The sequence below is a fragment of the Rhinolophus ferrumequinum genome, chromosome 5 (genome assembly GCF_004115265.2).
Source record: "Rhinolophus ferrumequinum isolate MPI-CBG mRhiFer1 chromosome 5, mRhiFer1_v1.p, whole genome shotgun sequence".
Classification (NCBI taxonomy): Eukaryota; Metazoa; Chordata; class Mammalia; order Chiroptera; family Rhinolophidae; genus Rhinolophus; species Rhinolophus ferrumequinum.
Window position 1 is genome coordinate 84,163,544 of NC_046288.1, and position 19,050 is coordinate 84,182,593.

Genomic DNA, 19,050 nt, shown 5'->3' on the forward strand with positions numbered 1-19,050 from the left:
TGCTCTTAGCCGATGAAAATCCTGCCAGCAGACCCTCCAGAACAGCTCCTGCCTTCCTCCTGCTGGGCCTGACATGGAAAACACCCTCTTGAAAGTGGAGGAGTGGGGTGGCCGGTTAGCTCAGTTGGTTAGAGCATGGTGCTAACACCACCAAGATTACCGGTTCGATCCCCACATGGGCCCCTGTGAGCTGCGCCCTCCTTATAAAAAAAAAAAAAAGTGGAGGCGAGAGGCTTAGCCTCCCAGGAAGGGGCCAGGGAGACCCACAGGTACACAGAGCACGTCCCCACACATCCTCTTGTTCATCTCAGCCGTCACAGCAGGCGGGGCTAGACTGCCCTGGCTTCCAGAACCAACCGAGACGCCCTGTGGTCTCTCTCCTCTCTGGCTCCCGTTCCCTGGGATCCTGAGGCACGTGTGCGGTGGTGCTGTTAGGGGAGCACTGTGTTAAGAGTTAGCCCGCCCAAGCTCAAAACCTGGCCCCAACACATGCTAGCTGTGTGCTCTCCTTCTTGTTCCTTAACCTCTCTGAACCTCAATCGCCTCAATGTACCTTATTCTCACAGTGGACGTGAGGTTCCAAAAAAATCATGGGAGAATGTGAGAATATTTGGAAATCATGATGAATGATGCTCACCAGCTTCAAAACAAACAGCTACCGTTTATTGAGGGCTTATGTGCCAGGAACTGTGCTTTGCAGGCCGTGTCCCATGAAAGCTCGCCCCTCCCCCACAACTCAAACCGGCCAGGTGAGTGTTATCATTTGCTCCGTTTCCTCGGTGATGACATCAGAGCTTGGAAAGGTTAAAAGCTGTGCTAGGAGCTCGAGGCAGCCACGCCTTGAGGCGATCCAGGCTTCCCAGTGTCCACCCACGTGGAGTCCACCACATTGCCGCCTGAGCGGACCCACGGCCCTGGGTCAGCCTCATTAAAAACAAACACCATTCTGAGCTTCATTTTCAAGGTAACATTTGTTATTTTATTGGAAAAAGCTGGTATTCACATATTTATAGTTTTATTCAACAGTTGGGTAATTTGTGAAACACCAAAGAAAACAAGAACGCACCTGTGAGTTACAGACTCCAACGTGGTCGATTCCACCTACTCTACCCCCACGTGTCCAACGCCGCCGACAGCACTCCTCCGAGAGAATTCGAACAAAAATAAAAACAACCCAACAACTTCACAATGACTATGGGAATGCCCGTACATTCAAGAAGAGCAGAAAATTTAAACCCAGTTAAGGAAGCAACGTTTGTGACTATTTTACTGGCCCTTCTGCCATTTCTCGTTTGGCCTCTCCCCCTCCCCCCAACACCTTTTCTCGAAACACACGTTATTATTCACAGTTTGCTTTGAACATCATTCGTTTCCAGGGATCCAAAGACAGGTTTTACTTCCGAAAAGATCTTTCTCTTTTCTTTATCTTTTCTTTGCCTTTGGTTTGGTATCCAAAGTTTACAACAGAAGTAAGGAACCAGGAACTGTGTTAAGACCTCCTTTTGCATACGGTGTAAGATCTGCACTTGGCAGATGGTAAGTGTTAAATCTGTGATCTGACAGACACCTCCAGCTGTAAATGCACGTTTCCTCTCAGCATCTCAATACAAAGGGAAATGGATCGTGCCAAATATCCGAGTAATTGTGTAAGGCCCTCAGAGCTGGATTTTGGCTTCAACAAGGTTTCTATACAATTTACCACATTCTTGAACCTCTTTACAAAGGGGGGAAAAAAGGAATCCAATCCTGTGATTGTTAATTTTAATTAGAATAGATATGTACATATAATACTGTCCAGGTCACCTGGATTTTACAGTGATATATAAACAAACATTCTTCATTCACTTTGATTAAAAAAAAGAAAATCAATGGACCCATTTCCTTGTGTAAATATCGTATGGCCGGAAGTGAGTGCACATGCGTTTTGTGCTTTGACACACACAAAAGTATACCGTTATCCACTGACAAAAATCTCGGGTGGGTCTCTTTCCTGGGTTAGGTTACATCTTGTCAAAAAAAGGTTGGGTTTGGTGGGGCCTCTTGCCGGCTGCTTTCCGCATCAAAATGCACAGCACAGGTCCGGCTGCCTTCCCTGGGCAAAGATGACGCGTGGGTGGTTGGTAGAGTGGACAAAGCTGGTCTTGACAGAGCAGAAGGAACTACTGTGGCCCTGGAGGAAGTGTCCCCGGAGACTGTGCGGTCACTAAATAAAAGGTATCCTAAAATGGTCATAACATGCAATCTTCTTTCGGAGGTGGTCCAGCGCATCTGGAAAAGGGGCCAGGGCACAACAAGCAGTCGTGTGGAGGGCCGAGCTCCTGAAGTCACCAAACACGGCAAGGAGCCACCAGGGGCTTCTCGATTCTCCTGTGGGCACCTGGGTCCTCCCAGGTACCCCGTCATTGTGCCACCTGCTCTGTCCTGCTTCACAGAGGAAGCAATGTCTCCAGAACCTTCCAGACTAGACTGTGGCTCTAACGTGAGCCACCACCATGGAGAGGAAGGCGCCTGTGTAAAACCCTGGACGGGGTCCCTGACTGCACCACCTGGCTGGTGTGCCTCGGGCAGACTGTTCCGGGGCCTCCGTTTCCTCTTGTGTACAATGGGGGGATAAATTGTTCACCTTTTAATCCCTGGCACATGGCGCAGAGCCAGGCACTCAGTGAACAGTGGGCGTTTATGGAAGAAATGAACGGACACCCAGCCACCTCCCAGGGTCACGATAAGGATGCCGAAAGGTCATGGACCCACCCAGGAGGAGTTCCCATGAGGTGCCCAATGACTGTTGAAGGATGATAGAGTGCCCTACAGAGCAGGCGTCGGGATTAAACCAATGTACCGTGAGGACCGAGTGCCATGCCTGGTACAAGGCAGACGCACAGCAAAGGTTGGTTAAGTGGTGAGAATAATAGGCATACACGGGGAGATTTCATACCCCCCTTTCCTCTCAGGAAACTGAAAGGGACCGGGGCTATCGAAAGACATGGAAAGAGCCTAAAAGAGGAGCTTGCTCCTGCAAATTCTCAGCATGAATTCACGATCCAAAACACAAAGGTGAGACCGGCAGCTCTGAGACAGTGGAAACTGCTCCATTTATAACCAAAGGACCCCTGGCTGGCTTGTCTGAGCTTCGTTATCTGTCCCCAGAGCCCTGATCTGGGGCCAAACAGGCCATTGAGAGAAACAGCTCGCATTGGCTCCTGCTTCCCCTGAAAGGGACCGCTGGAGTGAAAATTAACCCAGAGATGTAAAAATTCTAATAATGTGGTAAAGACCGCACATAGGTCAAGTACGGGAATGAAAGAACCCTGAACTTGAAAGCCGACAATCACGTCCATTTCACGGTTTGTGGCTGTGAATCCTTTGTTTTCCTTCTTTTAAACTGACAACTGCCAGCAAAGGTGGCCTGGCTTAGGGACGCCGGGGGAGGGACGGGGCCACTCCCCTCGTCCTGGTTGTCGCAGCAATTGGCTCCCTCTCCTGTGCTGTCGTCTGATGGTCGTGCTGGGATGGCTGCACACGCTGGCTCGCAGGACGGGCCCGTGCGCACGCCTAGTGCATCTCAGAGCTCACCTTGTCCTGGAAGATGTACAGGTTGTTGGTGGCCGCGATGGCGATGATATTCTCAGCCGGGTGCCAGGCCGTGTGCAGGATCTTCTTGGTGAAGTCCAAGCTGTCCACGCTGATGTCGTCGCGCCGGCGTTTGCCGCCCGCACACACGCGCCGCGGCTTGAGCACGGCCCGGGGCTTGCTGCTCTCCCTGGACGCCTCCAGGGTCACATCCCGCTTGGTGTTCCGGTCAAACATGCGGAAGAAGTTGTTGTAGGCCCCGGTCATGATGACGCTGGAGGGAGGAGAGGAGTCAGGTGGACGACGCGGGGAAAGAAACCTGCCCCTTCTCAAGAGATAACCCGGGGGCTGCAGGGCCACTGCGCCCTGGGAAGGGAGCCCCTGGGAGGCGGCGTGGGGCCTCACCACCTTCAGTGCTGCCCCCTTTCCCTTGGGTCGCGTCCTCCCTCACATGTCAGCTGCCATCGCCATCTGGACTTCGGGGCCAAGAGCAATGAGCCCTTTAGTGCTCCGCCCCAAACATCATGAAAATCTGCTCCTGTACTTTCCCCTTTAGTCCAGGACAGAGAGCCCCAGACTTTCAGGAGACAAGGCCACAACAGAGGGGGGAGCAAGGAAAATAAATGCAGATGGTGCTGTATAAAGGGCAGGCGCTGAGTCACCCAGACCCGCCCCTCCCAGCAGGGCCCAGGACCCTCTGTTCTCTGAGTAACTGAGTGACTAAACAAACTGAATGCTCTTTGCACACCGCTCATGGGCAAGTGTTCACAGACCTCCTAGAATTTTCCATCCGTCCATCTACTGTTTCTCCCTATGCGTTGGCCACTCAGACTTCTGATCCTTCACAGAAAGAACGTTTTACTGGGAGTGGGGCCTGGCCAGGTTGGGCCGAGAATTCCCTTTGGGTTCCCACCCACGAGTGGCTTCGGGGGCCCTCTGCCCAACCTGTGCAGCCCCTGGAGACGGCCATGCCCACCACCTGCAGTGTTAGTGTTATGTGTCACCTCCCCTTGACACCCAAACTGCTTTTTCTGACCTCCTGTTCAGAGTTCAGGTAGGTGTTTTGGGGGCAATGAGGATACAACCCCTCCATAAAGTGGCTCTTCTATGGATGTTCTGGGGGCGTCCACGGAGGCCTCACCTGGGCCAGCCATCCCTCTGCACACTGGTGTAGGCCGACCCGCGGTGAGTGGAGGGGACCTCTCTGCACTCCCTGCCATGCCCTGGGGAGGTGGGCAAACAGTTCTGCCTTTTCAAGAGATCTGTCTAATCTGGGGGTGAAGGGAGGGTGACTAGAGAGTTCTCTTGTGTTTTCTGGCGCTGTTCTTTTCTGTTCTAAAATTCTGCCTTTAAAACCTTAATTCCTGCTAATAGACCCGTTTGTTGTGGAGACAATTAAATGGCGGGTGTGGAGGCGCGAGGTAGCCGGTGGAGGGGCTCGCAGGTGCGAGAGGCCCACCCCGCACTGCTCGGGGTGTGGAGAGCGCACCCTCCGCCTCCCACACCCTGGAAGCCCCTCTTCTCGCCTCAGAAGTCAGCTCGTCCTGGGAAGGCTGGGCTGGCTCTAATGTCCCCTCACTCACCTCAGTCGTGACCTGGGAGACCTCACTACAATGTGACCCCCCACAGCCAACGTGGGAGCAGGGAGTCGGCTGAGACTGGAAACACCACAGAACCAGACAAGGTCTGTGTCTTGAAGTTATTCTAAGAGGTGTGAGCGCCAGCCACTGCACCGCACAGTCCAGGTGCCTAGCCATTTCAGCCCACAGGGACCACCCAGTGTGTGACCCTCAGCTAGGCCATCACCAGAGTGCCCTCCCTGCCCCTGCCCTGGCTTGCATCTAGGCAAGTTGCTTCACCTCTGCTGGGCCTCATTTTCCTCCACATGTGGGGACCATGATTCTGGCTGCTCTTTCCACTGGGAAAACCTGCAACCGCCATCCTGCAATCACAGCACTCCACGCGCCCCCTGCTGAACAACGGTGGTATAAGGTTATAACCATGTCCATTCTGATTGGCTCAGTGAGCATGTGACCCAAACAAAGCCAATCAGATCCTTCCATGAGAATTTTCCATAGGCCCTGGGAGGGGTTGTGAGGACAACGGAAGGAGGACTATCTGGGGTCATCATCCCCAACAGCAAGGAGGAGCCGTCTACAGCAGGAGAAGTTGACGTTGGTATGTAAGAAGAAGCAGGGAGGACCAGAGATGAGAATGGACACAGAGGAGATGGTCCCAAAGATACAGCATGAGCCCTGGGGCAGCCTTGCCCAGACTGCTCAGAACAAGCTTAGGCTTTTCTTACTCCTGCAACCAAAAGACTCTTGGTTGACATAAATCCCCTCCTCCCAGGTAGAGCGTATCAAGGAGAGCTCCCTAGAGGAAGTGGCATTTGAGGTAGGTCTTGGAGGCTCAGCAGGGTTCTTTCAGGTGGGTAACCAGGGCAGGTCCAAGACAGACAACAGACCCATGTGTGCAAGGGCAAACCATCCACTGCTGGTATGAACCTGTGGCCTTGCCAGGAGCTTCACACGCAGGATCTCAGCCTCAAAGCAGCCCTGGAAGGTCACAGTTTATTAGCAAGCACCACATTCCGGGTGAGCAGACTCAGGCAGCCCAACGGCTTACACATGGCTGGAGAGTGGTGGCAAGTGGACCAGAAATCATGGTGTCTGACCCAAAAGCCGCGGTCCTTTCCTATACGTTAGGCTGCCCACCTAAGTCTTGCTGGAGGTGGGTAAGAAATCGCTGTGAGGGTTATCAGACATCTAGCATCTCTATGCTGCCATCTACATAACAGGATACCGTAAGCACCCCACTAACATGAGAAGGACACACACTAAGCCCCGTGGGATTCGGGTTTGCTTGGTCTGCAAGGGTGGGGCCCTGGAGGGCAGTGCTTGCTCCTCCCCTTGCCTCCGAGCTCCTGGAAGGCAGAGGCCAGGGTTCATTTGTCTCAGGATTCCTGTCCACAGGGCATGCTGGGCTCAGAGGAACGCTCGGGATGAAATGAAGGAGGTGGCACACCCCTATGCCTTCCAGAACGTCCATACCCATTGACTGGACACTCCCAAGGCCCCGAGTGAGGGGCTCAGAACGGTCTGAACTACAGTCCCACCTCCAGGGCACCCCAACCACTGGGGGAGGCAAACAGAGGCAAGAAGAAAAATGTGATAAATGCCAAGACATGGAAGAAAAACCCAGGCGGCTGGGGGGACAGGGTGGAGAGCACCCTGATGACTTCCTGGAGGAGGGGGCCTGGAGTTGAGTTGGTCGTGCCGGGTGAAAGGAGGAGTGAGCCAGGTGCAATGTGGACAGGGGTCCAGGGGTCAGGAGCAGAGCTGGGTGTGGAGAGGGAAACAGTAAGGGGATGGTGGAGACCTCCACGGTTGGGGATGGCTGGTTTCTAAAGTACATGGCAGGAAACGGCTGTAAGAGGCAGGACAGCTAAGCTCCAGGCTGGGCAGCAGTCTTAACAGAGCTTGCTGGCCCCGGCACGGGAGCCAGGCATCGCCTGTTCACAGGTGCCCTCTGGTGGCAATGTGCAGGAAGTGCAGGCAGTGCTCATAACCACTGGGAGCTACACACACACACACACACACACACACACACACACACACACACACACACACACACACACACACACACACACACACACACACACACACACACACACACACACACACAGATGGAATCACCTTTTGCCAGCAATAAGGATAGAACCCCCAGCCCATGACCCTCTGGCACTGCTCAGCAGGGAACACCTCAATGCATCAGGGCCTGCAGCTCAGGGGTAACTGAGGATCCCTGTCCTCACTGGGGGTGTCTGGCGTCAGCCTGGGTGCAAGGACCCCGAGGGAGTGCCAATGTCTCCGAGCCTGCTATGTCAGCCGTCTCAGGCAGCACCAGCGTCTCCATCCTGGCTTTCTAAGCATCTGTAAGTGGCCCTGTAATCACCACACTGGTCCCTCTGACTGAGACCACAGCCCTGCTCGGAGACCTGGGCCCATGGATGTCAGCAGAGACTCTCAGGGATCCCCACCCCTGGACACTGCGGCTTTACCCCACTTGGGGCCTGCTGCTTCTGGGGGCCTCCCTCCTGGTCCTGGGCTTTCTGGCCTCCCTCTCCTCGTACCCACCTACCCTTATGGTCCCAGCTTGCCTGTGACCAAAGCCAGACAGGGTCATAGCACAGACGCTCTTACATGACCGAAGCAGTGTGGACCCCTCAGAACTGGGGAGCCCAGCCCGCCCCTGGGCAGACACATATGACTGACGGGGTCCATGTGGATGAACACCTGAGTGGAACACTGCAGGGTCCCACTGCACCCCCGTCACTGCACCTGCCACACTGGACTAGACTACAGGGGAGTGAGGTGACACCAAACTTGCTCCAATTGTGAAAATGTGATGTGACATTGTGATGTGCTGGCCCCGCATTGTCGTTACCTGGGCCCCTGTGCCGGGCTGAGCCGAGGGATGGGGAAACAGGAACTCACTCGGGCTTACGGCCATTTCCCAGGTGGGTGGGGCCGTGAGAGGCGCGGGACCTGCACAGGAGCTGGGATGTGCTCCCCCAGCCCTAGTGGGCCTGAAGTGGGGGTGCGCTAGAGACAGGCGGCTGCAGCACTGATGGCGGGAGGAGGGGTGGCCAAAGCTGTCTGCCCAATGAAGGTCCCGGCACCGCAAACACCCCTCACCCCGACAACCAGGGGACCTGGAATGCACTAAATATGTTTTCACTACCACTCAGGGAGTGAGGGTTCAACATGGACATTAAGTGTAGTTACAGAATGTGAAGTTTTGTTTCCTGTCCTGAATTTGAGAGCTGAGAGCTCACGCCTGTGCCTGCCACGAGAAAGGCAGCACTCTTTCGAACACCTTGATTTTTTGAGTCTTATTAATAGTGGATTCCCTTGACGCATTTGCCCAGGTCACCAGCAGGGGCCCCACTGGACAGAACTCTCCCCTGTTAGACGGTGGGGCCCGAGGTGTGATGGTTACCTGTCACTCCCGTTCCAGGCGCATTCAAACTTGTCGAAAATGCAGTCATTCTCATATAGCGAACAGAGCTTGCTCCGAAGGTAATCGTGGACCTGGCACGAGAAGGGGACGGGGTGAGTCGAGAGGGGCTCCTGCCATTCCTGGCCCCCGCCACGAAGACGGTGTCACTAAGCAGTGAGGGGCTGTGCTCTCTGGGTCTGGATGGCACTCCCGACTCATCCCTGCTCACCAGGAAGGGCCCACAGCCTGGCACATGGCCAATCCTGAGCTTTGACCAGAGAGGAGACAGTCACAGTGACAAAGAGGGACCAAATCCTGGCTTCGCCCCTCCCCAGCTGTGTGATTCTGGACTCGTGACTTCACCTCTCTGAACCTTGGTTTCTTCAGCCTTAAAGTGATAAGCGTGCAGACCTCACGGGACGTTGTGGGATGAACCGTATGTCACTGCTTGGTGTGGGGTCATGCCCTCTGAGAATACCAACAGTCGCCATGAGCACCATAGTGGAGGAAAGGGGAAAGAGAAGCACCCTGCTCCGAGCGTCACATCCCAGCCTATTACAAACTCTCTCTAAACCTAACTGCTCTCCCTGCGTCTGCCTCTGCCCTCGGCTCCAGTCCATCTCCACAGGCAGCCAGAGGAATCCCTGTGAGAGTAAGCTGGGTCATGTCACACCTCTGCTCAAAAGCCGCCAGTGCCCACAAGTCTCCCTGGGCTCTGCCCCGTCACTTCTCTGACCTCAGGTTCTTCTTCTCTCCCCTTCCTCACTCTGCTCCAGCTGGGTCCTCCACAATCCTTAACCACACTAACGGTGTCCCTGCCTCGGGGCCTTTGCACTTGCTGTTCCCTTCCCCCAGATTGCTCATGCCCTTACTTCCCTTAGGCTTCAGCACCTGGTAAACACACGTGGCTTGCAGAGGGGTTGTCACAAGGAGCTGTGATGGCCCTTTCATGAATCCATCCCAAGGAAGGAGTAGAACTGAGGGAAGGTGGGTAATGGACCAGAACCACACCAGATGTCCTTGTGGGCGTGTGGCTTCCAGGAGCACCCTGTCCTCTCCTCTCAGCTCTGCACCCCTTCCCAGAGGGGCTCCTTCTGCCCCCCCAGGATACTTCCCTACCCCAGGCCTTGGTAAGGAAGGAAGACAGGGAAGGGATGCATAGAGCTCCCACATGGGCTCTGAATCTGTCACTGTCCAGCTACGAGGCAGCTCCCACATATCCTAACCTCTCAGCACCCCAGCTTCCCTCCTGCCAAAAGGGACTGACGGCACCCCCTTCACAGTGGCAGTAAGAAATAGAGGTGACAGATGTCAAGCGTGTGGAACCCCATGTGCTCCTAATACTTGGTGAAAACATGAGGGTTTAGCTGGGGCTACTGGGGCGGGGAGGTGTTTTCCCACTCACATCTGCACAACCACACCCTACTAATCCTACGATGTGCAGCACAAACATCACCTCCTCCTAGAAGCCTCCCTAATCTCCCAAGCTAAAGACATAACTGGAAACAGCTTTAAAGCAACTTTAAAGCAGTCTCATGTGTCTTTCAAGTCTGTTTTATTTGAACACCCCAAGAATTTTATTTTCTACTCCCTAGTATATCTGGATAGATTGTAATAGAAAAATAGTAAATAATAAAGATTTTCCAAGAAGGTGCCCTGTGCAACGTCCTGCAGGCCTGGCTTAAAAGGCCTGGTTGAGGACTTAGAAATGTAACACGCTCCCGTGCACTATGGACGCTCCCTGGAGAGGGCAAATCTTACCGCCTTATGGCAGGACGGCAGACGCTGGCTCCTGGGGAGGGATGCCATTATTTGCACCCTTAATCATCTGTACCCTCAAATCGGGGCCAGCCCGAGGCTCACGTTGGTGCCCTGGGCCCCGGACCGCAGGCCAGGCCTGGGGCAGGAGCCAGTAAGCTGAGGACATTCACAGCTCCGTGCCAGGCAGGGCTGAGCAGGTCCTCTGCCCTTGGCCGAGCTGTGGCCTCTGAAAGCCATCCTGGAGATAGGAAGCCCCCTCCGGTGGAGTTCTCCACACAGGGAGGGACCCCAAGGTGGTCCAGGCTGCAGCCCACCTGGTAGGTCTCGATGGGCCTCGCCTCCATGTTCAGGTCCCAGACCTTGACCGTGAGGTAATCCCGAGTGAGCATGTACCGGCCGCTGTGGCTGAACTTAACATCGGACACTGAGGAGATGATTTCCGAGAAGAAGGAGCGGTTACTGGGGTCCTCGGGCTCCTCAAAAACTGTGGAGATAGAGAGATGATGGCTGTCACCAGACTGCTCCTGCCCATGGGGTCGGAACGACACATGACTGTGTCCACCCTGGAAGCACACTGTATGTCATTCATTCATTCATTCATCAAACCTATAACTAAACAGCTGTCAGGCAACGGATCCTGCAAGAGAGGGAAGAACCAGCCATGTGGATTGAGACCCTGAGCCACAGTCTGTGCTGAGCCCTTTCTGTGCATTACTGCATCTAACCTCCCAATACAAATAGTATTATTATTCCCACGTTATCGCCAAGGAAACTGAGGCATGGATGGCTGAAAACCACGCCTGAGGTCTCAGAGCTGGAAGAAAGCAGCAGCGTCAGCATTTAAACACTGGATGTGCTGCGCTCTGCTGCCTCCTAGTGGCGATGCTGAAAACCAGGCTTGTAAGGGGACCTGACATTGTCCATTGTGGGGCACCGCGTCCTGAACTAGGCCGGCCCCTGCCTGTGGCTCTAACCGGCCCTGGACCCTCTGTTCCAAGCTCCTCTAAGCTCATGTCCACTGCTGGCTGTCCCACCAGTTTGCTCACCAGGTCCTACAATGGCCCTGGTGCTGCGGCAGGGCAGGGACTAGGGTCCCTGGGGGCCACGCATGAGCTTCTTAGGATATGGGCCCCGGACGGACCTGGGGATCCTGGTGTGTTGGCAGCCATTGACCAGCCAGTATGGAGAGACTTAAACATGTGACGACCTGTCCAGCTGTCCCCATGGAAACAGCCAAGCGGTCGCCAGGCCCTGAAACGGAGCAGAGAGCTGATCACATCTCCTCAGAGGCTCAGAAGAGCGCGCTCCCGACAGTTCCTCCTGGTCACAAAGTCCCGTATCCCCTTCCCAGGTCTGTTCCAGCCCTGTGACCGCATCTGGGACCCCTCTCTCCCAGTTGTCCAAAGTAGACACTGTCCCCGCCTTTCCCAGAAATACACTCCACCTAGCTCCCCTCTGCAGGGTGGCTGGAAATCCTTCATGCTGATCGGATGCTCTCATGTACCCATTCGTTCATGCATTCATTCATTCATTCTCAGGCACCCAGTCCATATGGAGCGCCCGCCCTGTGCCAGCCACAGTTCCAGGCCCTGAGCAGCTGCTGTAAGCAACTCAAAGCCCCCACTCTCCTGGAGGCTCTTCTCACAGAGACGGACAATGAAACTCAAGGACAGGCTATAGTCAGGCAGCGAGGAGTGCTGGGAGGAGAAACAAAGCAGGTGAGGGGTCCCAGATGGGTGGGGGCCTCTGTGGGGAATGATGTTTGAGCAGAGATCTGAGCGCAGTGAGGGAGAGAACAGTGTAGGTACCAGGAGAAGGGTGCTCCAGACAGAAGGAGCAGCATGTGCAAAGGCCCTGAGACAGCGACGAGCTGAAGGCCATGTAGACAGAGAAAGGAGTGAGCAAGGCGCTGTAAGCCAAGGGAAGGACGTCACCCCACAGGCAATGCGGAACCACAGAAGGGCCTGAAGAAAGGGAGTACATGGCGAGGTGTGAGTTTCTCTGGGATTTCCTCCTGAGAGGAAGGAGACCTCCTGGGAGGTCACCTTTAGCCTCTAGAACCTCTGGATTCTGATTGGTCATCTCACAAAATCGTGTATTGTGCCATGGTTGTAATGATTACACTGACATCTTTACTTCTGCAGGTATAAACATTCATAATTTTTCTTTGTTAAGCCAAAAAAGGATCAATGACGTTCACCTCTTCTCTCAGATACCCGAAGTAAAGAGAAGAAATTTAATACTTGATTTCTTACGTTAATGAAATGATCAAGGGTATAGACCTACTATCTGGGAGAAACAGGGCAGAGGATTTGAGGCAAGAGAGACCCTAAACTCTCAGCAGAAACCAAGGTGGCCCCCAGCACCACCCCAGGTACGCGAGGAAACCCTCTGTTGACTGAACTAGCATTTCTGTCACTAGTGGTCAGAACAGAGGTAAGTTATAAAAACATAAAGCGGGGTCTGTCTCTTGCATCTCGATTGTGAGGGGGCTTTGATACCCCCTCATCCACTTCGGCCATTTCCCCCGGCCAGCCCCCATCTATACCACTTCCAGCTCACTTCACCCCTGCACGCTGCAGAGCTCCTGGCCCACCCAGTGGGGTTACGTAGGTGGCTGGGGACCAAAGCACAGCGACGCACCCACCCTGTCACATGTCACAGAGCCACGGGCTGGGTCTCCCGCCAGCTTCAAGGAGCAGGCAACCACAAAGGTCAAAGCCTGAGAGGAAGATCTAATCAATAACTGAAAATGGACCCCAAACGGCCCACTGCAACCTCTGTTCTGGCTGGATTGGGCATGTGCGGTGGTTTTTTAAGCACCAAAGGATCAGAGCTGCAAATGATTAACAGGAAGGGATGTTCACAAGCCTGAAATAAATTATACCTAGAAGTTCTTAGTTTTCTTTTGAAACATTTCTATGAAGTTTCTGACCAACAATTTTTTTTACCAAGTGACAGCCCAATCTACCATGCCCTATGCCATTCAGCCACTGTCCAGCTCTGCCCCCCACCACACACAACTGCAAGCCCCCCAGGGTATGAATGAGATAGGGGGTCTCCCCTCTAGATGATGGAATCACTAAGGACATTTCACAGTAATTATTGCTGCCAAGAGTTTAAAGGAGCCATCCCAGAGCCCCTATCTCTTGTGACGGGCTCAGGTCCACCTCTGTCCCCTCCCTAATTATTTGAAAGTTAGGGGGCTCGGAATCAGGAGAAACCTCGATCCTATTTCTTTTTAATGATTTTGCATAATGAAAGCTCTCATGGCCCTCACTGGTGTCCCTGCTGGGAGTCTCATGGTGTCACTGCTGTTACACACGGGGGATGGGTGAGAAGCACCGCCCCCCCCACACTCCCCCCCACCCCGTCACCAAAGTAAAGTGAAGGGGCCCCAGGGAGCCCAGCCAAGGCTCTGAAGTACCTGTGCACCCAAGGAAACGAAAGTGAAGCCTGAGGCGGGTGCCAGCACTCCCCTCCAGCCCTACACACGACTCTGATGGCGTCTGCCTTTGCTTAGACCGCTGCATGGCTCCCAGGGCCCACAGGATCACGATTCAAGCTCCTACACGTGTGATGAGCTCCTTCCTAATCGGCCCCAAGCGGCCTGCGGCTCCCGCCTCACATACATTCTAACCCCCTTTCCCACCAGGGCCCCAGAGCCTCAAGTAGCAGGAGGCAAGCAAGGCCCTTAGGGAAGCACGCTGCACAACTCACAGGGTCACCTGAAATGAAAGCCTCCTGTAATGTTCCCTGGGCATCTGGCTCGCCTCATCCTAGCCCTTGCCCTGCCACATACCATGCAGTGGAGCTGAGCAACACTCTGTGAACCCAGGCAAGCTCCTTCACCTCTCTGAATGCCAGTTCCCTCACCTGGAGAACAGAGTGATGGGACCTCCAAAGGTAACACCCGGCAACACCTGGCAGTGAGGGACTGGGGGTGGCTATTCAGTAAAACTGTGTAACTATTTGTATAGTTATTTTGTTTCACATTGTTTTCTCTCCCTGAAATTTCCTTTCCCATTTGTAGCCCATCTTTCCTACCAACTCCTATACATCCTTCCAAACCCCAACTCCAGTGCCCAGCTCTCTATGCATCTTGTCCAGATGCTCCAAAGAAATCAAATGCTTACCCCTGATGCCCTCACAGCCCCAGCGCGGGTGTGTGGTCACCTCGTGAGGTTGTGCGCTCCCTTGGGACAGGGGTCTGGCCTCTGTCCTCAGTGCCCTTGGCATCCCTACCCAGCCTGGAGCCTGGCTCAGGGCCCAGCCCTGCTCACCGAGCAGACAGAAGCTTCCAGTGCTGCCTGTTGATGCCACCTCTTCTCTGTACCTCTCCCGACACACTTCATCCCCTCTGATACAACTCCACTTATGTTTCTAGGTCCAGCAGGGAAGCCTGCACCTGCTGGAAGTGGCTGCTCAGTGCCCCCGGTTCTTGTTCTGTGTCCCTCTCCATGGCAGTGCTATGGGTTGTTAGTGTGTGGATGGTCTCTGGGCAGGGGTGGGGAGGTGGCCTTACACTGAGCAGGCAGAGTTGATCAGATGGCTGAAGGGGATCAGGTTAGTGGTAGGAATGCATGGGCTGGCACTACACATTCAGGGACAGTCATGCAGGTCAGCCAGACCTTGGAGGGAAACAGACTGGACATGGGGAGGTTGGGGCCTGCAGTCCCTGGCGGGGGACAACACAGGACACACAGGACGACATGGCCTGAAGGAGCAGATGGCGGCCTGCTGGGTGGTTGCTCTCGGTTGCCTGGCAACAGGTGCCTCCTCTGCTCTCATATTATACAAGGATACCCACAAGAAATGGTTAGCACGTGTGTCCAGGCTGCTCTCTTGGGCTCCGGGAGCCGCCCTAGGGGAGGTCTACGCAGCAGTAAAAGGGGGAAGAAGGGGTGTGGGTCACAGTGTACCCCGGGTACCTGGCACCTCGTCACCTCCTGCTGGCCGCCTTCCCAACCCCGCCCCCAGGAAGGCTGAGGCTGCGCAGAGAAGGCGGCTAGCGGAGTCTCCACAAGCTGATGGGCACGAGGAACATTCGCCAGTGAAGAGCTGACAGTTGTCATTCTCTGCTTCTAACTGTCCCCTGCTCAGCACCGGCTGACAGACCCCACCAGACAAAATAAAATCCAACCCCCACTGTGGCCCCTGGCCCTGCGTGACCTGCCCCCACCTCTTGACCTTTGCCCTTCGCCCCACTGCAGCCGGGCTCCCCTTGTCTGCCCACCGACAGGCTGTGGGGCCCTCACCCCACCCCCACCCCTCTCTGCTAGGGTTTGTTCTTTTCCCTTCTTCAAGGACCAGAGAAGCCTCCACCAACCACCTCCCCGCGTCAGAGCCGCGGCCCCGCCCCGGACACCTCCCTGCCTGGGAGGTTCCTATGGACCTATCAGCCCGTCTGCACGAGGCGGGCGCCTCCGCTGGGCACAGGGCCTGCAGCCCCGCTCCTCCCTCCTCTCCCCATTCCCGTGCAGGTGCAGGGCCTGACCCACACCTGCACGCCTCCCCGTGCCCACCTGCTCACAGCGTCAGCACCTCGTGCCTGAGTGAACACGCCAACCTCCCAAATGGCCCCCACACCCACCCCCTGAGTGCCGAGATTACTCGGCACTCAGCAGCCAGCGGAATCGGGCCCTGCCCAGGGCCCCCTCTGGCTCCAGTCCTTTCCGAGTAAACCCAAAGCTCTCGCTGCCTGCCGTGGTCTGTCCAGCCCTCTTGACGCTGCCCCTCCTCTACACACTGACCTCTGACCTCACCTCCCGCCTCTCCCCTGCTTTGTTCCTGCCACACGGGCCTCAGGATCCCACCACAGAGCCTGCACACCGGGCTCTGTTACATCTGTGGGGAGGCTTTGCCCCGGTTTTACCCCTAAATATCTGGAGCCTCCCCAGCAGAGGGTGGCTGGGTCTCAGCTTTCTACCCCAGATCCATTACCGGGGTGAGTCCTGGGGTTACCCCACGCATCCCCTATAAATGAACCTGGTTCACCTACAATTCCCACAAGGGTTCTGTGAAAACTGAGAAAGAGCACAGATTGATAGACATGAGATACTGAAACATCTATCCTGGTTCTACCTAGCTGTGTGACTTTGAGAAAATGTCTTAACCTCTCTGTGCCTCAATGTGGTAAACAATCAATGGCATATATTGCCTCACATGGCAAAAGGCTGCAGATGTGATTAAGGGTCTTGAGCTGCAGAGATTGTCTTGGTTTCCCCGATGGCCCCACTATAACCACAGAGGTTCTCCCGAGGGGCAGTCGGAATGCCAAAGGCAGAAGAGATGGGATGATGGAAGCAGAGGTTGGAGTGCTGTACTTGGAAGATGGAGGAGGATTGCAGGCAGCCTCTAAAAGCTGGAAAAGAAAAGGAAACAGATTCTCCCCTGAAGCTTCCAGAAGGAACGCAGCCTGGATTTTAGACCTCTGAGCTCCAGGTTATTCACCCCACACAGGGACAGGATGTGGTAGGGGTCGCACGAGGGGTAACGATTATCATTACCACCTATTCTGAGAAATCTCTGTGCTCTGTTACAGCCCTTCCCTTTGGCAGATTCTGTGCTCTTAAAAGCAGAAATAACTCTATTTTGAGGACTCATGTATAGTTGTTTCCATGGTTACACTGTCATAATGACTAGAAGACAAAAGACCTCGGTTTCTACTGCTTTGGAGAAAGACAGGAAGCTGTGGGCCAGTGGCAGCCACCCATGTGCCCTGGCTCTGCCCCTGATGGGGGCCTGGGGAAGAAACTGGTCTTCTGTGAGCCTCGGTTCCCTCATCTGTGCAATAGGAGCCGTGAACATCCGCTTGTGATTGGGATGCCCTCCTCAGGGAACAGAAAACCATGGTCTTACCCACTGGGGACACAGTGCCGTGACTGCCCATCTCTGGGGCGTCACTCTCAGCCAGTCCTTGAGTTTTGAGCAGTAACTGAATGAACGGATCGAAGAGAGATGTAAAGAATGAGTTCGAATCTCCAAGTCCCTTTTGTAAAAATCTAGCTTGAATAACAGCCATTTGTGTTCTGATTAAAAACAATACCTGCTAAGTGGCTGCTTCCTTGATTTCTCATGGGAACTAAGAACGAACACAACCTGAAGGACAGGTATTTCACCTTCTCACTACTTACGGCAAATTAAATAGGAAAAGGAAACGGAAGCTGTGGAGGCACGGAAAAAGAATTGGGAATGTCGTGTCAATGGTGTTACGCAGAAAGTTCACGTGTAGGACATCAAGTTTGGGAATGAAGAAAAACTTCAAACAAATTCAACACACCAAACTAACTCCCTAGTTAATTTTAAAACCTGTAAAAATAACAATAAATGATTTACACTTGGATTTTACTAAGACTTTGAGAGACTAACTGTTCCAGGAAAAGAGAGTAAAAGTGGCCCAGCTCATTTTACAAGAGTAGAAAAATCTTAATAAAACTGGGCAAAGAGGGTGTAGGAAAAGACAACTAGAGACCAACTTCACCTATGAACATTTATGCCAGAAGCATAATTTTGCATTTATGCAAAACTTCCTCAGCAGAAGCCCTGGCCCCAGCCTAACCAGTCCGAGTAAAGGCCAGTGGTGGTCAGAAGCCGTGAGGTCCCTTCCTTCATACCGTGGCCCTGCCACAGCCTTCTGGAACCTCAGTGTGATCTGGGGAGAGGCGGACTCCACCATAGCCCTAATGTTCACTGCAGCCCTGGGAGGTGGGGGCGGTGAAATACAGTTGAGTTGAGTCATCGAAAATGAAGTTCTGTTTCTTGCAACTGAGTCTGTAGGCTGGTTCACACGCAGCTCGAACACCGCCAGGCCTATTACAGTTCCATGCCCGGGATCCAAGCAGCTGTGCCTGCTCAGGAACGTACAGGTGACAGCTGCCCCAGTGGGTGGCTGCTCTGTTTGTTCAGACCCTCTGGGGAACGCGGTAGAGGATGTCAAGGTTACAAAAGCCCAGGGGGTCTGTGACTGCCACCTCCAGCCCACCAAAGAACAACGCTCAAACATTGTGGGGTACACAAAACCATGTCCTCCCTAAACACCACCTTTCACACACACACACACACACACACAGTTTTTCTTGACTCAGCGCTGAAATCTGTGTACAAGTACACAGACACATGTAGAGAAGAAAGTAACAACCACTTCTCAGAGCCCACCGCTCGGAGACACTTCCTTGGCATATTTCTTTCCATTGCTTTCTCTCTTTCCCTTTTTCGGGGGTAAAGAAGAGAAGTCATTGCCATGCTTTCTTCTCCCCATGGGATCTTTTAACAAATCATTTTTCCGTGTCATTAAAAACTTTCTAAATCAATATTTGAAATGACTGAACAATATTCCCATCATGCAGGGTCTCTGGTCCCGCTCCCCACACAAGAACGCAGGATATGTGAGGCCGAAAAGGAACAACGGGGCCATAGATAGGAGAGTCAAACCACTATATTCTCGCTGGTGGCTGGTCAAGACACAAAAACAAACGTCCACCAGGACCCCAACAAGGGGTCTTCCTGAACCCCAGTCTCGCTGGCGTCCAGGCGAGACACTGGAAGTACGATCCACATAATCCGCAATCCTCCATCCACGCTTGCTAACCCCACTTGCTAGCCGCAACCCACCGTCCACTTCTCTGCCAACCAACCGACTCTACCTGCTAACTGCAATCTGCGCTTGCTAGCTCAGCCACGGCAATTGTATCAGTGGCCAATGGCTAACTGGTT

At 54.0% G+C, this 19,050-nt stretch overlaps 1 protein-coding gene across 2 annotated transcripts in view; it reads right to left on the bottom strand.

The window, feature by feature from the left end:
- Positions 1–962: 962 nt before the first annotated feature.
- The window catches only part of PPP2R2C (protein phosphatase 2 regulatory subunit Bgamma), a 109,500-nt gene continuing 91,412 nt past the window's right edge, over positions 963–19,050 (bottom strand). For both annotated transcript variants that reach the window (XM_033106459.1, XM_033106460.1), the window contains exons 7-9: positions 10,650–10,819; positions 8,575–8,666; positions 963–3,844 (exon numbers count right to left, since the gene is read on the bottom strand). In XM_033106459.1, coding sequence (XP_032962350.1) covers positions 3,553–3,844; positions 8,575–8,666; positions 10,650–10,819 — 554 coding nt within the window. In that variant the 3' untranslated portion in view covers positions 963–3,552. The remainder of the gene's footprint in view (positions 3,845–8,574; positions 8,667–10,649; positions 10,820–19,050) is intronic.